Source organism: Lampetra planeri, chromosome 3 (genome assembly GCF_965212315.1).
Source record: "Lampetra planeri chromosome 3, kcLamPlan1.2.h2, whole genome shotgun sequence".
NCBI lineage: Eukaryota > Metazoa > Chordata > Hyperoartia > Petromyzontiformes > Petromyzontidae > Lampetra > Lampetra planeri.
Window position 1 is genome coordinate 19,805,857 of NC_136109.1, and position 19,171 is coordinate 19,825,027.

A 19,171-nucleotide genomic window follows, 5' to 3' on the forward strand; every position below is an offset into this window, starting at 1 on the left:
GTGTGGGGCACCTGATCAAATACTGAACGCAAATTTATTTATGGAAACACTTGTGTACATTGGTGTATGTAGTGCATTCCTATGATGTGTCTTAGTATGTGTGTCTAAGTGGGGAGCGGGAGTATCGTAGTTAGTGCGCTGCCCTACGAACCCAGCGACCCGAGTGCCATTCCCGCTCAGCCAACACCAAGTGACGATTATCTGAACCTGTCCTGGGCCTCCCCGAGGTCGACTCGGCCTCAAATGAGTACCTGGTGCGGTGTGTAAACATCGCCACTAGGGAGTGGTGCTGGCCGCCCATCCCCTCATGTCCCGTGCTAGCCTTCAAGGTGCTCGCTTACAGCACTTGACTCAAACATCTGTTAAGGCTATATGGGGAGGGATCTTTATTTGTTTTCTTAGTAGCTACCAGTGTGTTTTTTATGCAGGGGTGCGTCTGTGTATATGTTTGTATAATAATATAGATAATATGGTCGTGGTGATGCAAGCCTCTTCTCAATGCTGTCTGGAACTGTGTTGCGGGGGGGGGGGGCGGTGGTAGTGACAGCGTTGGTCGCGATGTTGTTTATTCCGATGGTGATGATGGTCTTGTCTCTATGCCTCCTGGAGCCTTGACTCGAGGTTGAGCTGTGAGAGGAGGAGTTTCTCCAGCTCCAGGAACTCATCGTACGTGCGTCGCTCCAGTTCATCCTGCTGCTGTTGCTCCAGCTCCCTCGCCTCCGTAGCCACCTGCACATCACAAATACAAAGTTCGCCTGTGTAGCCTCCGTAGTTTCTTGGGGCACCTGCTGTTAGCGATCACCGTTGAAAGCCAACATGGGCGTGTTGTGTTAAATTACACGTTTGGCCACCTTTGTCTCCCCAGCGATGATGTTTACACCTCTGGGTGAATAATACAGGGAGGGGATCAGGACCTGTTCAGATATTCGCCACTGATGTTGGTCATCAATGGAAAATGAACTCTGATCGCTCGGGTTTGTAAGGTAGTGCACTAACCACTACATCACCATGCCCCACCTGCACCTCACATACATATATATCCATACAGATACAGACATAAACACGTACACAATACATGCATCAAAGAGATGGAATTATTTATTTTTATTCAGAATTTGTATGTTTTAGGCCTAATTTTGGATATTCATGGAATTATCTGATAATTAAAACTTACATTTTAAGAATGTGTAGGCATGCAATTAAACAGTACATTACTTGATAATACGCTTCCAATCAGCACTAAGTCGGCAGCTATTTAGTCTTGGCCAGTCGTAACTAGTTTTGCACAAAGCCTCAACACCATCAACATCGAGTGCCCTTGTTGGCACGTGGGTTCTGCAGCTGCCAACAGTTGTTTGAAAGTGTTTCATATTTTGGCGTTCTTTTACCCACATGCCGATCATTTGTCCTGTCTGACCAACAGACTGGTAATATATCTTTATTCCCAGTAATTAGTCCTGGATGACACAGATATAGACACAAAGATGGACCCTCCAACCATCTCCCTCACCTGTTCATCATGTCTCATCTCCTCACCCTTGCCCTGTCTCCCTCACCTGCTGCTTGTCTTCGCCCTGTCCCTTCTGTTGTCTCCGTTGTCCCTGTTGCTGCTGCTCCGCTTTTTGCTGCTGCTTCTCGCGTTCCCGCTGCTGTTGGCGCTGCAGAGTGAACTCCAACCGGTCCCGCTCGCGATCCAGGTAGGCGAGCATGGCGGAGACCTGGCAGCGGCAGGGGAGAGAGCTGGTGCTGGGTTCGTGCTCGGGGATGGTGCTCGTGCTATTGTTAGAAATTGGTATTCGTGCTGCTGCTCTGGTTAACGTTATCACTGGTTAATGGTGTTGCTTACACCGATTTTTGTATTGTGCTTTAATAGTGCTGCTGGCAATGGTGCTGGTGATTTTGATGGTGCTAAGCATTCACGTTGGTCATACGATTAATGTCGGGGCTACTGCTTGTGTTGACATTAATGCCTGTGCTTGTCATGGCGTTGATGCTCGTGTTCATTTTAGTATTAGTGTTGGTACAGCTGTCGGTGTTAATGCTGGTGGCCCTGCTGCTGATGGCGCTGCTGTCACCTCGGAGGCGGCACCGTGCCGTAGGGCACGCGGCACCTCCAGTATGTGCAGGGTGCCCAGCTCGTCGCCCACGGCCAGCAGCTGCCGGCGCTCTACGGCACAAAGGCAACAACATCAACAACTACGAAAATATCGATTACTAACAACTGTTAACATCAATAACAATTGAAACGTACAACTGAAACACAATTATAAGGGACAATAATTGCTCAAATCAACGACAAAAATCACATTTACCACCACAGCACTGCCTGCGTGTGCAGGGGATGCACGTGGCACCTATTAGTACGGTTGGCTACATACGCTGCGAAAGAAGCTCAACATACTTGCATACGTGGCCCCAAATCCCCCTTTGTCTCCACCTGTCTCCATATCCAACCGTCTCCCCGTGTGCATATACAGTGTGTGAGTGCGGGGCGATGGACCTGGTGCTGATCGGTGGCACCACCTGTGAGTGCAGCGGTGCATGTGTCCCCTCCTGTCTCCCCGGTGTGAATGTGCGAGTGCTGTCCTCTGTGTCCGCCCCGTGCGTACGTGCGAGTGCCCGCGGGGTGATGAACGTGAGGCTGGCCGGTGACACAGCCTGCGTGTGGAGCGGCGCGTGTGTGCGGTCCAGGAGGTCCCACGCCTCCAGTGCACCGTCGGCTCGTGCTAGGAACACGAGGGCGGCGCGCGACGGGGACCAGCAACCGGCCGTGTAGCCCCGGCGTGCCCCGCCCCCAGGGGCAGTGTTGGTGGCGCCAGCAGTGGTGTTGGCGGTGGCGGCAGCAGTTCCACCGCCACCGTGCAGCAGGAGCAGGAGAGGGGGTTCTCCCTGCACTCGCGGACAGACGGAAAAATCTGAAGTGCAAGCAGATGCAGCACTAAGAGCAGTAGCACCACTACACACACCAGAAGCAGCAGCAGCAACAGCAAGAACAATACAAACAGTATTGCCAGCATTGGTACTATCAAACAGCATCTGCAATAGCAGAACCACATCCAACACTATTATCACCACCAGCACCAGCATGTATGTATGTTTAACTTATTTCGCACCGTATATAGCCAACCATGCTAATCGGAGGTGCCATCACCAACATCATCATCACCATTATCACGAGCACGACTGCCACCAACATCATCATCATCACCTCCGCCGTCACATCCCCCGCTCACCGTGCCGCCCTCCTTCCACAAAGCGAAGGAGTCGTCGTCGGCTGTGAGCAGCACGCCCGGCAGCAGCGGCGACGCTTGCACCGTGTGCACTGGCCCCGCGTGCACCACACTCACGGCCAGGGGCTTCGTGCCTGTGGCCCGGGGTCAAGGTCAGAGAGCACAGAGTCAAAGTCACAATGCAAAGGTTGGAGTCATGGGGATATGGGCACTTTGGGAAAGGACGCCACACTAAAGGCCACCGCTATCATCACCATTCCCACCACGACTTATGCTCCCAGCACTACCACCATGATCACCACCATCTCAGCCACCATTACTACCACTGCTTACCGCCATTGTTATCAGCACCACAGCCAGTACCAGCAGCACTTACTGGAGAGCTTGCCAGAGTCATTGTCCTTCTCTGGGCGCCAGTCAGTGCAGACCAACTCCCCATCCTAGGAGCATAGACACAGGGGAACAAAGAAAAATATCGCACCATGTAACCTACAGAGACTGTTGGGGCAAGTTATTTTTTGTGAACATCTATTAAGGCCGACACGGCACACAAGGGCAGCTTCATGCACAGCTGCCGTTCGTCGCCCCCAGTGCCAATGTTTATACACTGCACGAGGCACTCATTTAAGGCTGAGTCGACCCTGCGGAGGCCACGAACAGGTTCAGATATCCCCCACCCCCGATGTTATCTGCGGCTGGGAATCCAACTTGGGGCGCTGGATTTGTAGCTCAGTACATTAACCACTGCAACACTGCTTGCTACACACACACATACTCGTGTGTGCACAAGCATGTAGATGTCATGGTCTGCAGGTGATGTGATGCGTATGTCGTGTGTAGGCCGTATGTGTGCGGTGTGTGGGACTTGTATATGGCATCTATGTGATGGGTCTATCGCCTGGGTATGCCATATGTGTGTTATGTGGCATGTAATGTGTAGATAGTATGTGGGAAGTGTGTATGCGTCGTGTAGGTAACACGTGCGTGGCATGCTGGTAGTGTGTATGTGGTTTCTGAGTAGCATGAGCATAACATGTATGTGATTTGTCTTTAGCCTAGGTGTGGCATGACGTAATGTATGTAAAGTGTGTGTACCGTGTGGCGTGCGTATTTGCCATATAGGTCATGTGTATGACGTGTAGGCAGCGTGTGCATGTTTCATGTAGGCAGCGTGCCTGCGTGCCCACTAGCAGACGCGTGCTGACTGCGTCCAGGGCTTGTGGCTGCTTGGCGGAGGCCACTCTGTGCATCGCCCCATACCCAGGGACGTCCCCTCGCTGGGTCCCCACACCTCCCCGCTCTGGGTCGGGGTAAGGGGGTTAAGGGCTTGTGGTTATCAATCAATCAGGCTTAATTTATATAGCGTACTTTACATCAACAATTCAGGCATCTCAGAGCACTTTACAAAAACGAAGTATATACATGAATGACCAACGTAAGAATATATATCAGTGTAAATTAAAACAGAGGTGTAACCTAGGTGATGTCATTTAAGACGAATAAAAGCTCATATAATGAGAATGATAGATAATACATATGATTGTAATGTAGATCCCTTTATAAATGCACTGATAGATGAAGACATGTCTACAACTTTCAGTCATGACATTGTTTTAACATACAGTACTTTGCAATGCTATATAGTAACAAGACTAGTGATATCATCAGGGATTGTGATAGGGTCAGGGATATTAATAGTGTCAGGGATCAGTGATAAGGTCAGGGCTAGTGCTAGTATCAGGGATAGTGATAGGGTCAGGGCAGTGTTAGTATCAGGGAGAGTGATAGGATCAGGGCAGTGTTAGTATCAGAGCTAGTTATAGGGTCAGGGCTAGTTATAGTGTCAGAGCTAGTGATAGGGTCAGGGCTAGTGATAGGGTGAGAGATAGTGTTAGAGCTAGTAATAGGGTGAGGGCTAGTGTTAGTTTCAGAGCTAGTGATAGGGTGAGAGCTAGTGATAGGGTGAGAGCTAGTGTTAGTATCAGAGCTAGTGATAGGGTCAGAGCTAGTGATAGTGTTAGAGCTAGTGATAGGGTCAGAGCTAGTGATAGGGTAAGGGATAGTGATAGGGTAAGGGCTAGGTGATAGTGTTCGAGCTAGTGTTAGTATCAGGGCTAGTGATAGGGTGAGGGCTAGTGATAGTGTTAGAGCTAGTGATGGGGTGAGGGATGGTGTTAGTGTCAGGGCTAGTGATGGGGTGAGGGATGGTGCTAGGGTGAGGGCTAGTGATAGGGTGAGGGCTAGTGATAGTGTTAGAGCTAGTGTTAGTGTCAGAGCTAGTGTTAGTGTCAGAGCTAGTGATAGGGTGAGGGCTAGTGATAGTGTCAGGGCTAGTGATAGGGTGAGAGATAGTGATAGTGTCAGAGCTAGTGTTAGTATCAGAGCTAGTGATAGTGTCAGGGCTAGTGATAGTATCAGGGCTAGTGATAGGGTGAGGGCTAGTGATAGTGTTAGAGCTAGTGTTAGTGTCAGAGCTAGTGATAGGGTGAGGGATAGTGATAATGTCAGAGCTAGTTATAGGGTGAGGGCTAGTGATAGTGTTAGAGCTAGTGTTAGTATCAGGGCTAGTGATAGGGTGAGGGCTAGGTGCTAGGACTGACCGTGGGAGGGCTCTGGGAGGCTGCGCTCCTGCAGGCTGCAGCACACGGGGTTGTACTCCCCACCCGACTCCAGCCTCGGCAGGGTCACCTGTAGGCAGCATAGTACAGCACAACACAAGCAGCATACACAGCAGCAGCATGTCACAGTGTACAGCTCACACAGCACGTAATACACAGCACATACACAGCATACACAGAACATAGCATGTTGACCAGCGATGGCCAACTGGCGTCTCCCAAGCTGCAAGCGACTATTTAATCCACCACATGCGGCTCTATCGAAGGGGCATAACATAGAACGTGCGATCACGGTAGCAAAGAATCATGAATGTCTCCTGTGCTGTGCCGAAAACTGTCAGTATATACATATATACATAATCTTGATTTGAAGCTTTCGTGACTGCAGGAATCCATACTCTTTGGTTCTTTCGGAAAAAGTCACGTAGATAGAAAATAAAATAAATCACGACGTTTCGGGCGCAACACACGTGACTTTACCGAAAGAACCAAAGAGTAATATTTACATAATTATATATATCCACTTGGTTCTTTGCAGAACTCATAGGTACTTTTTGGCTCTTGGTCTACTACAAGTTGGCTACCCCTGATGTAGACACCATACACACACGTTTATAAACGACACACAATTCACAGAGCATACATAACACAGACACACACACACATTGAAATCAATGGGGATCCATGGACAATCCCTTGGCTGTAAAATGATCATGCAATGGAATTACATTTATTTTAATGGAAATCCAATAATCTGCATTGAAATCAATTGGAATTCTTCCGACGATAGAGATGCAGGAATTTCCATTCAAATGAATAGGATTGCGCTTGTTTACCCAGGAAATCCTCACCGAGTCTCAAGACAATTTGTTTATAAAGGCTCTGTCAACTCCGAGTGTCCTGTATTCATGAGACAATTCCTGGATGGGTCCTGGGTTCTAGCGGCGATTCTTTGAATTGCCATGAGACGGCACAGTAACCCCGTCAGAATATCATCACAGCTCATGGAGATGTTATTATGGGAATCACTCTCAGAAGAGTCACGATTTCTGCAAGGAATTGCCGACGATGGAATTATGGAACACAAATACAATTCTTGTAGAAATTGTCCAGCAATTCTGTGCAATCAACAAGAACCAGCATGTGCGACTAAGTGGTGGTGACATCAACACTGCATTTGTGCCAGAATAGGTGCACTTTGATGTAATGTGAAGTATCGAAGGCTTACTGGAAGGAGTTCACGGGACATACTCACATGTTAACAGTTAACTAAGATGACTGGCAGATGCACCACCTGTGCTGTCCATCATGCGAAGTTTGCACAGTTGGGACGAGCATACACACATTCCGCACGTGCATGAGTGTTGGGGTAAGGCCCTCTCCCAGGGACCTCCCCATGCACCCCTTTGGGAGTTGGGTGACCTTAAGGAGAGGTCTCCAGGTGAGGTTCAGGTGTTTGAAGGTGGTGGGGACCCCGCTGGGATCGTCGATCTGCCGATGCTCTGAGCGTTTCTTGTCGCCGGGCCCGGGTGGCGCTGCTCTGCCCGGACGCACGTCCCACATGAGGATGGAGCTGAGTGCCCGCACACACACACAATATAGCCTCACCAGACTATTGGGACAAGTGCTGTTAGCGAGTACATATGAAGGCTAATAGGGCACACGCACAAATGGCTGCTGAGCCTAGCACCACGCCCGGCTGCCTTTGTCTCCCCGCAGTGGTGATGTTTAACACACCACTCCAGATACTAATTTATGGCCGAGTAAACCTAGGGGAGGCCCAGAACTGGTTCAGATATTTGCCACTGACGTTGGCCATGGATGGGAATCAAACTTGGCTCACCATGTTCGTTATATGGTGCTCTAACCACTACATTACCGCACTTCAACAAAAAACACATCATCACACACAAGTCAAAGCAAACGCATGTCGGCTTTCAAAGACTATTGAAGCAAGTGTTTGGTGACAGCGCCTACCAAGAGGCCTGCATGGCATCAGCTGTAAGCGGGAGCAGTAGTAACATCAAAAACATTCACATCAGCAAGAATATTAATTGTAGACGCAGCATTGAGCAGCAGCATCACCATTAACATCAGCAACAGAGGCAGCAGTGACAACAGCAGCAGTAGCAGCAATATTCGGAGAAACAACGGCAGCAACAACAGAAAATAGCAGGATTAGCTGCCAGCTGTTACTGTTGGAGATGGCGCGGGGGGATCGCTGTACCAGTCTGTGGCACTCGTGAGCAGCTGTAGGCACATCCGACTCTCGTTCTCCACAGCAGCACCCGCCCGCGTCACCTACCCACGGGGGAATCCATAACACGTGCAGCATCAGCATCTGCATGCCTCAAGATCCTCCCCGCCGCTTGCTGCTCCTGATGCCAGGCAAGGTCTCATGGGCCTGGTGCCCTCTGTACATTCGAGTACCTCTGAGTTTAAGCCCAAAGAGAATCCTCTAGCAAGAGAGAACTGGGTGTCAGTATTACTGCGATTGCTATATTGTTAGTGTGAAACTACTACCCGTGCTACTAGTGTGAATATAAGTGCTACTGTTAATAGATACAATAATTTGTTGCCCAAATGAGCATTAAGGCTGTGCACAGCTCCTAATTACAACCTGAACCAGTGGTGGAAATTCAATACGAAATTCCTATGGCAGGGGTGAATCTATATGAAGGGCAACCATTGCTGACTTCCCCCCGATGGACTGGTACGCATTTTAATGATCCCAGAGGGACGATGGACTGAGTCAACCCTCAATCAGAATCTGAACTCGCAACCTTCCGATTGCAAGCTGCTCACTCTACCACGGAGGCACCTGCTCGGATGTTAGTGTGAATTCCAGTTATAAAATGCTTGTGCTCATGCTAGTGATTTCCAATACGTCGTGTCAGCACGAGCGCTGCAGCGGTAAGTGCCATGACCTCAAAGTGCGCCGGCAGCCACTGCACGTGCGAGACGGGCGCTCTGTGTCCGTGCTCAATGGCGGAGACGGCGCACCAGCGCAGGCGGACGTCCTCCACAGACGCCTCGTCCTCCTCAAACGAGCGCTGAGGACACGGGGACACGGGGATGTGAACACAAGGGAACTTAAGGACATAGAGACGCAGAGATGGGAGGGAACTGCTTTGTGTTTAGTTTCTTTGTCCTTCCCCCGCACCTCCGATTAGCACAGTTGGCTACATGCAGTACGAAAGACATTCAACATACATAGGTACACAGAGACTGAGAGAAACAGGCATAGAATGGGATAGAGACATGACAATTTGGAGACAAGGACACATACATGAGGCGATAGAGCCATGGAGACACAAGCACATGATAACATGGAGACAACAAGATGTGGGGACAAGGATACATGGATATACAATATATAACCACGAGGATTCGGATACATGTTGACACATTAGGTTATGGGGGGATAGAGACACGCAGACATGGAGACAAAGAGATGCAGATATACAAGGAAAACATAGAGCTATAGAGACATGGTGTTATAAATACAAGGGAACATGGATATATTTGGAGATACAGTACATGGAAATATAGAGACACAAAGACATAGGAAAATGTGGATAAAAGGATATAGGGAGATAGAGACATGGGGACATGATACCAAGACACACAGACATCAAGACACACGGACACGGAGACACAGGGTCACAAAAGTGACAGAGACGGTGTCTTTAGATGAGATGTGGTGAGGTGTGATGTGATCGGGGTTATTGTGGTGAAGTGTGCTACAATGTGGTGGGACCTGGTGGGTTTTGGTGTCATTCTCGGATATCTGGCGGCGTTGTGCGGTGAGATTAGCGTAGTGTGGTGTAATGGAACCCAGTATGTTGTGTTGAGTCGCGTGGCGAGGATTGGGTGGTGTGGCCCAGAGTGGTGAGGTGACCTGTGGTGTGGTAGGAGCCCTCTCACCCGTGCTCCTCTGGTGAGCCCATTCTGGTGTCCGCCCGTCCTGCCAAGCTGTAGTTTTTCCACGTGCTCCGAGATATCCCACAGCACCACCTGCCACAATGGGGAGCGTCAGCCAGCGCCTTGCAAAAAAACTACAGAGTGATGTGGGTGGCGTGGTTTGGTGGAAGTGGTGTGTGTGGTCAGTGGGGGCTATGGTGGTGTGTTCAAGGAGGTGTGGTTGTCTGATTGGATTGGTCAGAGTAATATTCTTGAAGTGGGGTGGTGGAGGTGGTGTGGGGTGTTCACAGTGGTATAGCCATAGTGATATAGTCTGAGTGCGGTGGCCACAACGGCTACTACGAGGATGTGGACAGCTGGTGTGGACGGAGCGGTGTGGCGAGATCCATGTTACCTGTCCGTTGAAACAACCCCCAGCGATGATGTTGGAGTCAGTGGGAGAGAACTGGAAACTGAGGATGTCCTCTGGTGCTTCCAGAAGTAGCTGCACTCGGAGGTAAAAACCATCACCCACCATCGCACACCTTCACACATCACCATATATAATCGCACAATAACATGCACCATTACCCACCAACAGACACCATCACACACCAACACTCATAATTGTACAAAACCACAACATCACACATGGTCACACATTAATACATACCATCATACACCCCATTACTTAGCAACATACACACACACACATCCAAAAACAAACGAAAAAATAACAACTCACCCCAACACGCATTGTCACACACCAACACACCTCATCACACACTCATGCACACCAACACACACCAGTGCACATCAACACATGCCAGACCATACCATCACACACCGACACACTATCGCACATTGAGATTAGTGTGAGTATTCGGGCTAGTGTAAGGGGTAATATCTTGCTAGGATTAGTGTCATGGACAGGGAATTTTTATATTTGGTGTTAGGATCAGTGTTTGGGCTATTGATAGTTCTTGGGTAAAATTGAGTGCTAATGTATATGTTAGGGTGAATGTTATTGGCACTGTTTATACTAGAATTAGCGTTAGGCTCATGGCTCGGTTAATGTCGGAAACAAAAATTTGGATAACGTTGCTTTGAGTGTTTGGGTTAGTGTTTGGGTCAGGGCTATTGTGCTAGTGTTCAGGTCAGCGTAGTGCAAGTCAGGGCTGCTGTTAGCGTGAGGGTTCATGTCAGAGCTATGCTCACCTGGGGGTGAATGGGGTCCGTGAAGCTCCAAATGAGGAGCAAGGAGGGGCTCACGATGAGGTGTGAGGAGCGGTCAATCCTCTCGTCAAATGACGCTCGCTCCACCATTGACACACACACCACTCCTGGACCCACCAGCATCACCATCATCAGCACCATAAACAGAATAGCAGCATCATAATTAACATGTGTGTGCATGAACCAGGGACGTGCAGTCAGGGGAGGCAGGGGAGGCAGAGCGTCACCTGTCTACCCCAATGAAAATAGCTGTTACGAAAAGTAACAAAAAAAAAGAATAATCAAATCAAATAAATATTAAGATTTTTCCACTGATCTGTGTTATAAATGTCATTTCTGTACCATTCCAATCATTTTTATAGTCAAAAATCACCAAATTTGCGGAGCTCCGCTTCAAATACAGGAAGAGACGAGAGGTGAGGCAGCGGCGAGCTCAGCCTCCCCTCTGATTGCGCAACCCCTCAGTAACTGGATGGAGCGCGGGCAATAAGCGCGTGCCTGTTACTATCTCAGTATGTCACCAATGTAATGTTTGTTGACCCCTTTATTTCATGTCCTCGCCTTCCATACTCCAGGTAACTTATTTCACGTATGTGTATAAAGATATTTATTTAATTTAGGCTCGCTGGTCTCGTCATGAAACTGCAATGAAAAAGCACCAGGGGAGGCAGCCATCACATCTGCCTCACTGAGGGGGACGTGTCTAACACGCCCCCCTCAGCGAGGCCACGCCCCCTCAGTGAAGCCACGCCCTCCTCCGTGAGGCCACGCCTTCCTAAGCGAGGACACGCCCCCTCCGTGAGGCCACGCCCCCCTCAGTGTGTGAATCTGGCTCTGACACTAGCCAGTGCCTCCACAGCCATTAACCTCACCGCACGTCACTGGCATGAACATATGTGAATGAATGACTCTGGCCTGGGCCTTTGCTAGATCAACTAAGTCTTAAATAAGAACCTCATGCAATATGTAAAAATCAGTCCAGGCCACACCTCCTCTTTATGTGCCATCCCGGCCATAACGATGGCCATGTTGGCCACAATAGGTGCCCAATTACGGCAATTTCACCTGCATTCTATGTCGACTAAATGGAGGATCTTTGTATTTTGAATGTGTGTGTGGGTTAGTGCACGTGTATGTATATTTATGTTGGGGGAAGCGCTAGTAGAGCGCTGGCCGACTACCCTCCTGTATTCTTTGGGTCTTTCTGTAAAGTCACGTAGATAGTTTCAAAGAAAATAACAAAAAACTACGACGTTTCGATCGCAACACAAGCAGTGATGATGACCGCTTGTGTTGCAATAGAAACGTCGTAGTTTTTGGTTATTTTCTTTTAACCTATCTACGTGACTTTACAGAAAGACGCAAAGAATATGATTTCCTGCAGTCACGAAAGCTTTAAGTTAAGATTTACCCTCCTGTATGTCATTTCCGGCCTTAATAGGTGCTTGCTAACAGCACTTTCCCCAACAGCCTATTGAAGGTTACATTGGAATCTTTTTTTTACTTGTGTATAATTACCTGAGTTTGTGGGCGTTGGAGTAGAGTGTGAGTGTTGAGTCTGGCAAAGCGAGTGGCGGTGCAGTGGTTAGCACACCCTGCTATGAACCTGACCACTGACTCGCATCATTGGCGAGTGACGTGTGAAACGATCCTGGGCCTCCCCTAGGTGCACTCAGCCGTACACGAGTGCCCGGTGTTTTCGAGTCGTCTTACCGGGCAGGCTGGGGTGCCAGTCCACGCAGGACACCGCACGCCCCTTGCCGCGCCTTAGGTCACTGAAACTCTGGTGCTCGCGGAACTGAGTGATGGCATGACCCCCGAACCCTGAGCCTTCCTCATCCACCAGCGCCGCCCACTCGTCCACAAATACGTTCGCGATGACGCCCTGCTGCAGGACCATCTCCATTCTACACACATCATCACCATCACCGTTGTCGCCATCACCATTGTCATCATTAGCATTAGCAGCATTATCATCATCATCATCATCGAGAGCTGAAGCATCATCAGTGACAATGGCCTCATCGTGATCATCATCAATACTATTAGTAGTCACAACAACAACACTCGTATCAGCAGCAATATCACCACCATCGTTATCAATACCAGCAGCATCATCATCAGTGGTACCAGCAGCAGCCTCATCACTGCTTTCAAAATCGTCAATAGCAGTATCATTATCAACAACAGCAGCAGTACTTGCAGCATTATCATCAGCAGCATCATCATAACCAGCAGCATCATCATCATCATCCTTGGCAACAGCTTCAGTATCATCATTGTCTTGCCAGTGCCAATGAACACTCTTTTAGGTACTCAGTTAAGGTCGATTCGACCTAAAGGAGGCCCAGGATAGGTTAAGAATCCAGTCGGCACTAATGTTGTCCATGGCTAGGTATAAATGCAGGTTTCCAGGATCATAGCACTGTCTGTGGAATGTCTTCCTTCTACCTATGTCTCCCTTCTCCCTGTATCTCCCTTCTGCACCTGTCTCACTTCTCCACCTCCCCTCTCCTTTCTCCTCTGCATATAGTACCGAGGCAGTGCAGCGGATAGGAAGGTCTGCACGCTGCTGGAGGAGAGGAGGGTGGATTGCTGCTCCTCAGACATTGTGCGTGGCTCACTTTGCGTGCAGGCGTTACGTGGGTACCGCCTGTGAGAAACGGGAGAGATGGCAGGTGGATGAGTGAATGGCAGGTGGATGAATAAGTGAGTGTGTGCGTGGTTTGGCTAAGTGTATGATTGAGTGAGTAGTTGGATGAGAGGGTGGGTTTGTGTATGGTTGAGTAAGTAAGTGGATGGGTGAGTGTTTGGGCGAGGTGTCTCTCACCAAGTAGTCTGGCTGCCCTGCTCACGAGTGAGCGGCACGGCCTGTGTGTCTGCGTCCACCTCCATCCGGCGCAGGGAGAATGTGGGGTCTTGACACGAGGCACAGTCGACCCCACGCATCCGCCCGGGCTCCGCATCCGAGAGTTTGAGGGGTGACCCGAACTCACGCCTCGGACGGCTCACACTGAACCGCAGCTGGGATACGGGGACACACAGACACAGGGACACGTGAAACACTGAAACATGGGGACACAGAGAAACATGCTGGTCTTTGCGAATTGGTCAAGGCGGGAAGCATAGATGTCGCAGTACATTAGAGTATAACAATGGATTTTTCTGCACTCTCCTGTGCTGCCCAAAACATAGCCGACAACACAAGTGAAATAAGACTGGGGGGAAATGCAAAAAAGCTGCACTGTTGTTGCTGTTCCATATTACAGCTGACCATTATGAGCATTCAAACTTGAGACTTGCAGCCCATGCATACTGCTAGGTCAGCAGCGAGCGCACAGGCCATGAGGGCAGATATTAAGGGGACACGCTGCTGGCTGGGTAGTGAGTGCCATGAGGGTGGATGTTAACGGGAAACCAGTGGCTGTGAGGTGAGTGCACTGCTGTGAGGGTAGTAGTCAAGGGCACGCTGGCTAGGGAGGCTCCACCTGGGGCCGGGTTGGGAGACTGGAGGCTTCGTCGATGTCAGCGTCGCTGCCCAGGGAGACCCACGGACGCGACGATGGCGGGCGGTAGTCCAGCTTGCCAGCTGGGACCGACGGGGAGGAGGAGGGCTCATCGAGGGCCTGAGGTGGCTGTGATCACATTAACAATCATTAACATCGTCGCTGATTGCATCACCAACTATAGCAGCAGCACGATAATGAATGTTATATCAGTACTATCTTGAAGATCAGCAGCAGGAACACCAACGTCTTCATCATCTAAATAAGCAACAGCATTAACGTCACTATCACCATAATCAACATTGTCAACATGGTTATTATGATCATTGTGAAGATTACCATGATCAACACTATCATCAACATCATTACCAGTAGTAGAAGGCCGAATATCAACATCAACAGCATCATCATCACAAGCATCACCATATTAAATTACACTACTGTAGATCATTTATTGCCCCTGTATCCCCGTGTCTCTGTGTCTTCATGTCCCCATACCCCAATAAGCCCATGTCTCCATGTACACATGCTCCCATGTCCTTATGTCCCCATGCTACCATGTCTGGCGTACTTACATTTAAGATGTTCTCCTGGGCTTCCTTGGTCACGACAAGGTAAAATTTCTGTCCATAGCGAAAATCAGGGTCGTATCCGATCAGCAGCTCCTCACACTCAGAGTCCTGGGACACAACAGTGGGTGAATTAGTAAGTGCGCGCATGAGTTAGAGAGTGCATGCATTTGTGAATGAGTGAATGTGGGAGTGATTAAGTGAATACATGACTGAGTAATGGAGTGAATGACTGAGTGAAAATTTTAATGAGCCAAATATTGGGTGGTTGGTTGAAGTGAGTGCTTAGGTTTTTCGAGGGGTGAGAGTTTGAGCGAGTTTGTGGATGAGTGCTTGAGTGAATGAGAGGGTGGGTGGGTGGGCGATTGTGTGAGCGAGTTATCCAGTGAGCTAGTCAGTGAGCCAGTCCGTGAGTGAGCTAGTAAATGTGTAAGCTAGAGAGTAGACTGGCCGGCGCCCCCTGTGTCCATGCCAGTACCTGCAGGGTCTGTCTGAAGGGGTGGAGGTCCGATGTGGCTCCACGCTGCCGCACGTCTGCGAGCAGCGTCTCTTTGGGAAGGAGGCGCACAGGCGCCGCCGCCGTCACATCCTCGTCTGCACGCAGCCCCAGCAGCTCCTGAGATTGCGTGGACAGGAACAGGGGCAACACTCCCGTAGGGGCTGCACGCACATAGCACCGGAATAATTACACATACCACACACATAGCACGGTACACATATACACGCAGTAAACACATACACGCACATATGTACCGGTTGTACGGTTATTTACTGCCCCTACACTAGAGGTCGCAAACGGGTTTTGATTCCTTACCCGTACCCGTACCCGGCCGCACCAGGGTCGCAAACGGGTACCCGTACCCTACCCGTACCCGTACCTACCCGATACCCGGCCGGGTACGGGTAGCCGGGTATCGGGTAGGGTATGGGTATCGGGTATCCGATTGCGACCTCTGGGATGAAGCCATGTTGCAGGCGCGGGTGGGTTGATTCTACTTGAATTGTGAGAAGAGACAAGACGTTGGAAAATGAGTGACAAACGGTTACTCACCAGTGACTCACGGCCTATCCGTACCCGGCCGCACCAGGGTCGCAAACGGCTACCCGTACCCGGCCGTGTACGGGTAGCCGGGTATCGGGTAGGGTACGGGTATCGGGTACCCGATTGCGACCTCTGCCCTACACTACCACAACCACAACGGGTGATTCGTTAAATTGCTACGGATGCAGAAATCCATTCTTTTATTTAACCTGCAGGTAATGATAGTGCCTCTAGTGGCTTAAGGAGTCACGTGAACACATTACACAACGCAGGTGATCTTAAGCGTGTATCGTGAGCTTAAGAATGGATATCATCAACGTATCATTCCATTCCCTCATATATACACATTGCACATATTACACACAAAGCCTGTACACATTGGCATTCCGGAGCCAGGGTGTAAATTCCACATTGCCACAGTAGAGAATTGCCTCTATGAAACAGCTACTGTTGGCCTACAACAAATTTTGTGCTACCCCTGTGATCACTTTTGAAAGAATGAAGATGACACTTCGACGATTATTACTGATGTTTGATGATGAATCAACCCCCAAACAGGATTTGAACTTGTGACCCTCTGGTTGAGGCTTGAGCACTCAGACCACAGTGCCAGCTGGCACTGATCATACACAGCCCTTATGTCAATACACTGTTGGACAAAATGCCTCCCCATCGGGGGTTATTTAAACAAACTTTACCAAACCGATGAGTGGGGTTATGATTACAGAGGTGGTGGTGATTTTAATGGGGGTTATGATTTTAAAGATGGTGGTGCCGATGGGTTTGTAAGTGGTGGCCGTGCATCCAGGAAGGATGGAATTTGATGGGTGGAGCACCCGTGATGGTTGCTGTCACCCACCCGACTCCACAACCATATCCTCCTGGCCATGCTGATCCTTGAGGTCTGAAACATGAAACATCTGCATCATTACCAATCATCGACATCACCGATCAATCAATGATCAAACAAATGCAGCAACAGCAGCATAATTGCAACACTCATCAGCAGCAACAGGTTTAAAATTCTGGTGCAGCTGATGATCATAACAATGCCTCGAATAACACTGCCTATCCAGGAAAACCTTACTGAGTCTTACAACTCTTATTTCAGCAGGGTCCTGTATTGGAATGTTTGGCGAATAATACGAACGAGTGGCATGTGGGAGAAAGCCAAAATACCCAGAGGACACCCCTGATGCGAGCGATGGAATGAGAACCCCTGTCCAAATGCCCCCCTCTGTGCAGACCAGTGTCTGAGGCCCCTGTGGCCCATGAACCCCCAGTGCAGTTGCGCAACCACCTGCACACCCGATAACCATGGCACTGCCGTGGGCCCGCTCACCGGTGGAGGCCGTTGATCGCTGCGTGCCACGGCCCGTGGAACGCGCGGATGTGGAGCTGTCTTTGCTGCGAGGACGCTTGGGTTCTTTCCTGGCGGACCCTTTTTTGACCACGCCGTCCGGCTTCTCCTTGCGTATGCCTGGCATCCTGGAGCCCGAGGAAGCCTGTTTGAAGAGACGGTCACTTCATCTCCCATCGTCGCTAGCAGAGGCAAAATATTATGACACTCGTTATATTTATGAGAGTTGGTGAGGAAGCGAGTGAATATGCATGGCTGGATGAGTGTATTAATGAATGACTGAGTGGATGAGTGGGTCAGCGAACTATTGGATGAGTGAGTGCATGTGCGGGAGAATGAATTAATCAGTGGGTTAGGGAGCGGATGAGCCATGTGATGTGGGTGAACAAATGAATGAATGTGAGTGAGAGTGAACGAGTGGGTGAGTGATTAGGTGGGTAAATGATGAGTTTCTGCGTGGGGTTTGTGCATGGGTAGGTGAGTGAATGGATGTAGGAGTGGGTGGGTGCATAAATTAATGAGTATATGGGTGGGAGAGTGACTGCGCTAGTATCTATAGTTAGTAGGTAAGTGCGTGGGTGATTGAGTGAATGGATGAGTGGGTGGCTGAATGAGTCGGTGTGGATTCGTTCACTCAAATGAATGAATGCGCACACGTGATCGCCCGAGGCAACTCATGCACTCTACACACAAAACGCTGACCCGACCTATAGTATAACAATAATGCAGGTACAGTTATTCTACGTTTAAAGTCAATTGGTTTCCCACGGCGTGTGCGCGGTACTCATCTCTTAATTACAGCTCTGAAGCAGAACCTTGTGGAAATCCCACATTGCCATGACAGGAGGGAGTCCATCCCAAGTATGATCGCTGAACAGAAGAGTATCGATATTGATTTACCAATATAAATGTATATCGAGCCCTTTACTCGTGTAGGCTGGGGGGGGGGAGTTTGCTGGACCATACTTCACCACGCTGGCCAGTGCGGATTGGTGAAGGGGCGACGGAGGGCAGGATACCACCACTCGCCACTGATGTTAGCCGTTCTCCGGAATTCGATCTGAGGTGTTCTCCGGGTTGACAGTGCGGTGCAGTGCGCTAACCGCTGCGCCACCGCTCCACTAATGGGCGATTCCCACTGTTATAGTGCAATACCTGAACACTGCACGGCAGTCGACGCGAGCTCAACAACAACAACAGAAATAAAACAATGAATCGGCGTCTTTTCGTTCAGACTTTATAACAAATAAACCGGACTTTGAGGAAGAATTTAAACTTTTTTTTGCCTTTTGCCGAGTCGCCTCGCCTGGCGCGTGGGGCGCCGCTGCCTGGACACGGTTGCCGTGGCGACCTCGGCTAGAATCGGAATCGACGTGCGGATAATCGCGATACAAATCGAGAATCGTGATTATTTACTGGGTACATTGATGAGATGATCTCAGAGTTATAATAATAATAGGGGGTTTTACACTATTTTCTGACAGCAAAACTGAAGATTTGAATCTTAATTTTAGAACTTTCGTGACTGCAGGAATTATTATTTGTTTCTTTCGGTTAAGTCACGTCTAAAGATGAAATAATAAATTAAATTAAATAATAGAATACGACGTTTCGATTGCAACACAAGCAATCATCATCAGGTATAATGAAATAGCGACATAAAATCTAACCAGAAAACTATAGACAGACATATTAGCAGACAGATAT

The 19,171-nt window shown here is 49.3% G+C and overlaps 1 protein-coding gene across 1 annotated transcript; it reads right to left on the bottom strand.

Annotated features, from left to right (window-relative positions):
* Positions 1-15: 15 nt before the first annotated feature.
* Positions 16-18,781, bottom strand: DNAI3 (dynein axonemal intermediate chain 3). Its single transcript, XM_078622998.1, has 23 exons — positions 18,431-18,781; positions 17,447-17,609; positions 16,964-17,008; positions 15,541-15,722; positions 15,069-15,173; positions 14,476-14,622; positions 13,818-14,011; positions 13,524-13,640; positions 12,701-12,894; positions 10,970-11,094; positions 10,167-10,256; positions 9,776-9,865; positions 8,776-8,901; positions 8,076-8,149; positions 7,271-7,421; positions 5,831-5,918; positions 4,406-4,530; positions 3,607-3,670; positions 3,234-3,364; positions 2,610-2,889; positions 2,076-2,167; positions 1,557-1,718; positions 16-729 (listed from the first exon to the last, which is right to left on the bottom strand). The coding sequence occupies exons 2-23, from the start codon at positions 17,589-17,591 to the stop codon at positions 595-597; spliced, it is 2,862 nt and encodes a 953-aa protein (XP_078479124.1). The 5' UTR covers positions 17,592-17,609; positions 18,431-18,781; the 3' UTR covers positions 16-594.
* Positions 18,782-19,171: the final 390 nt, after the last annotated feature.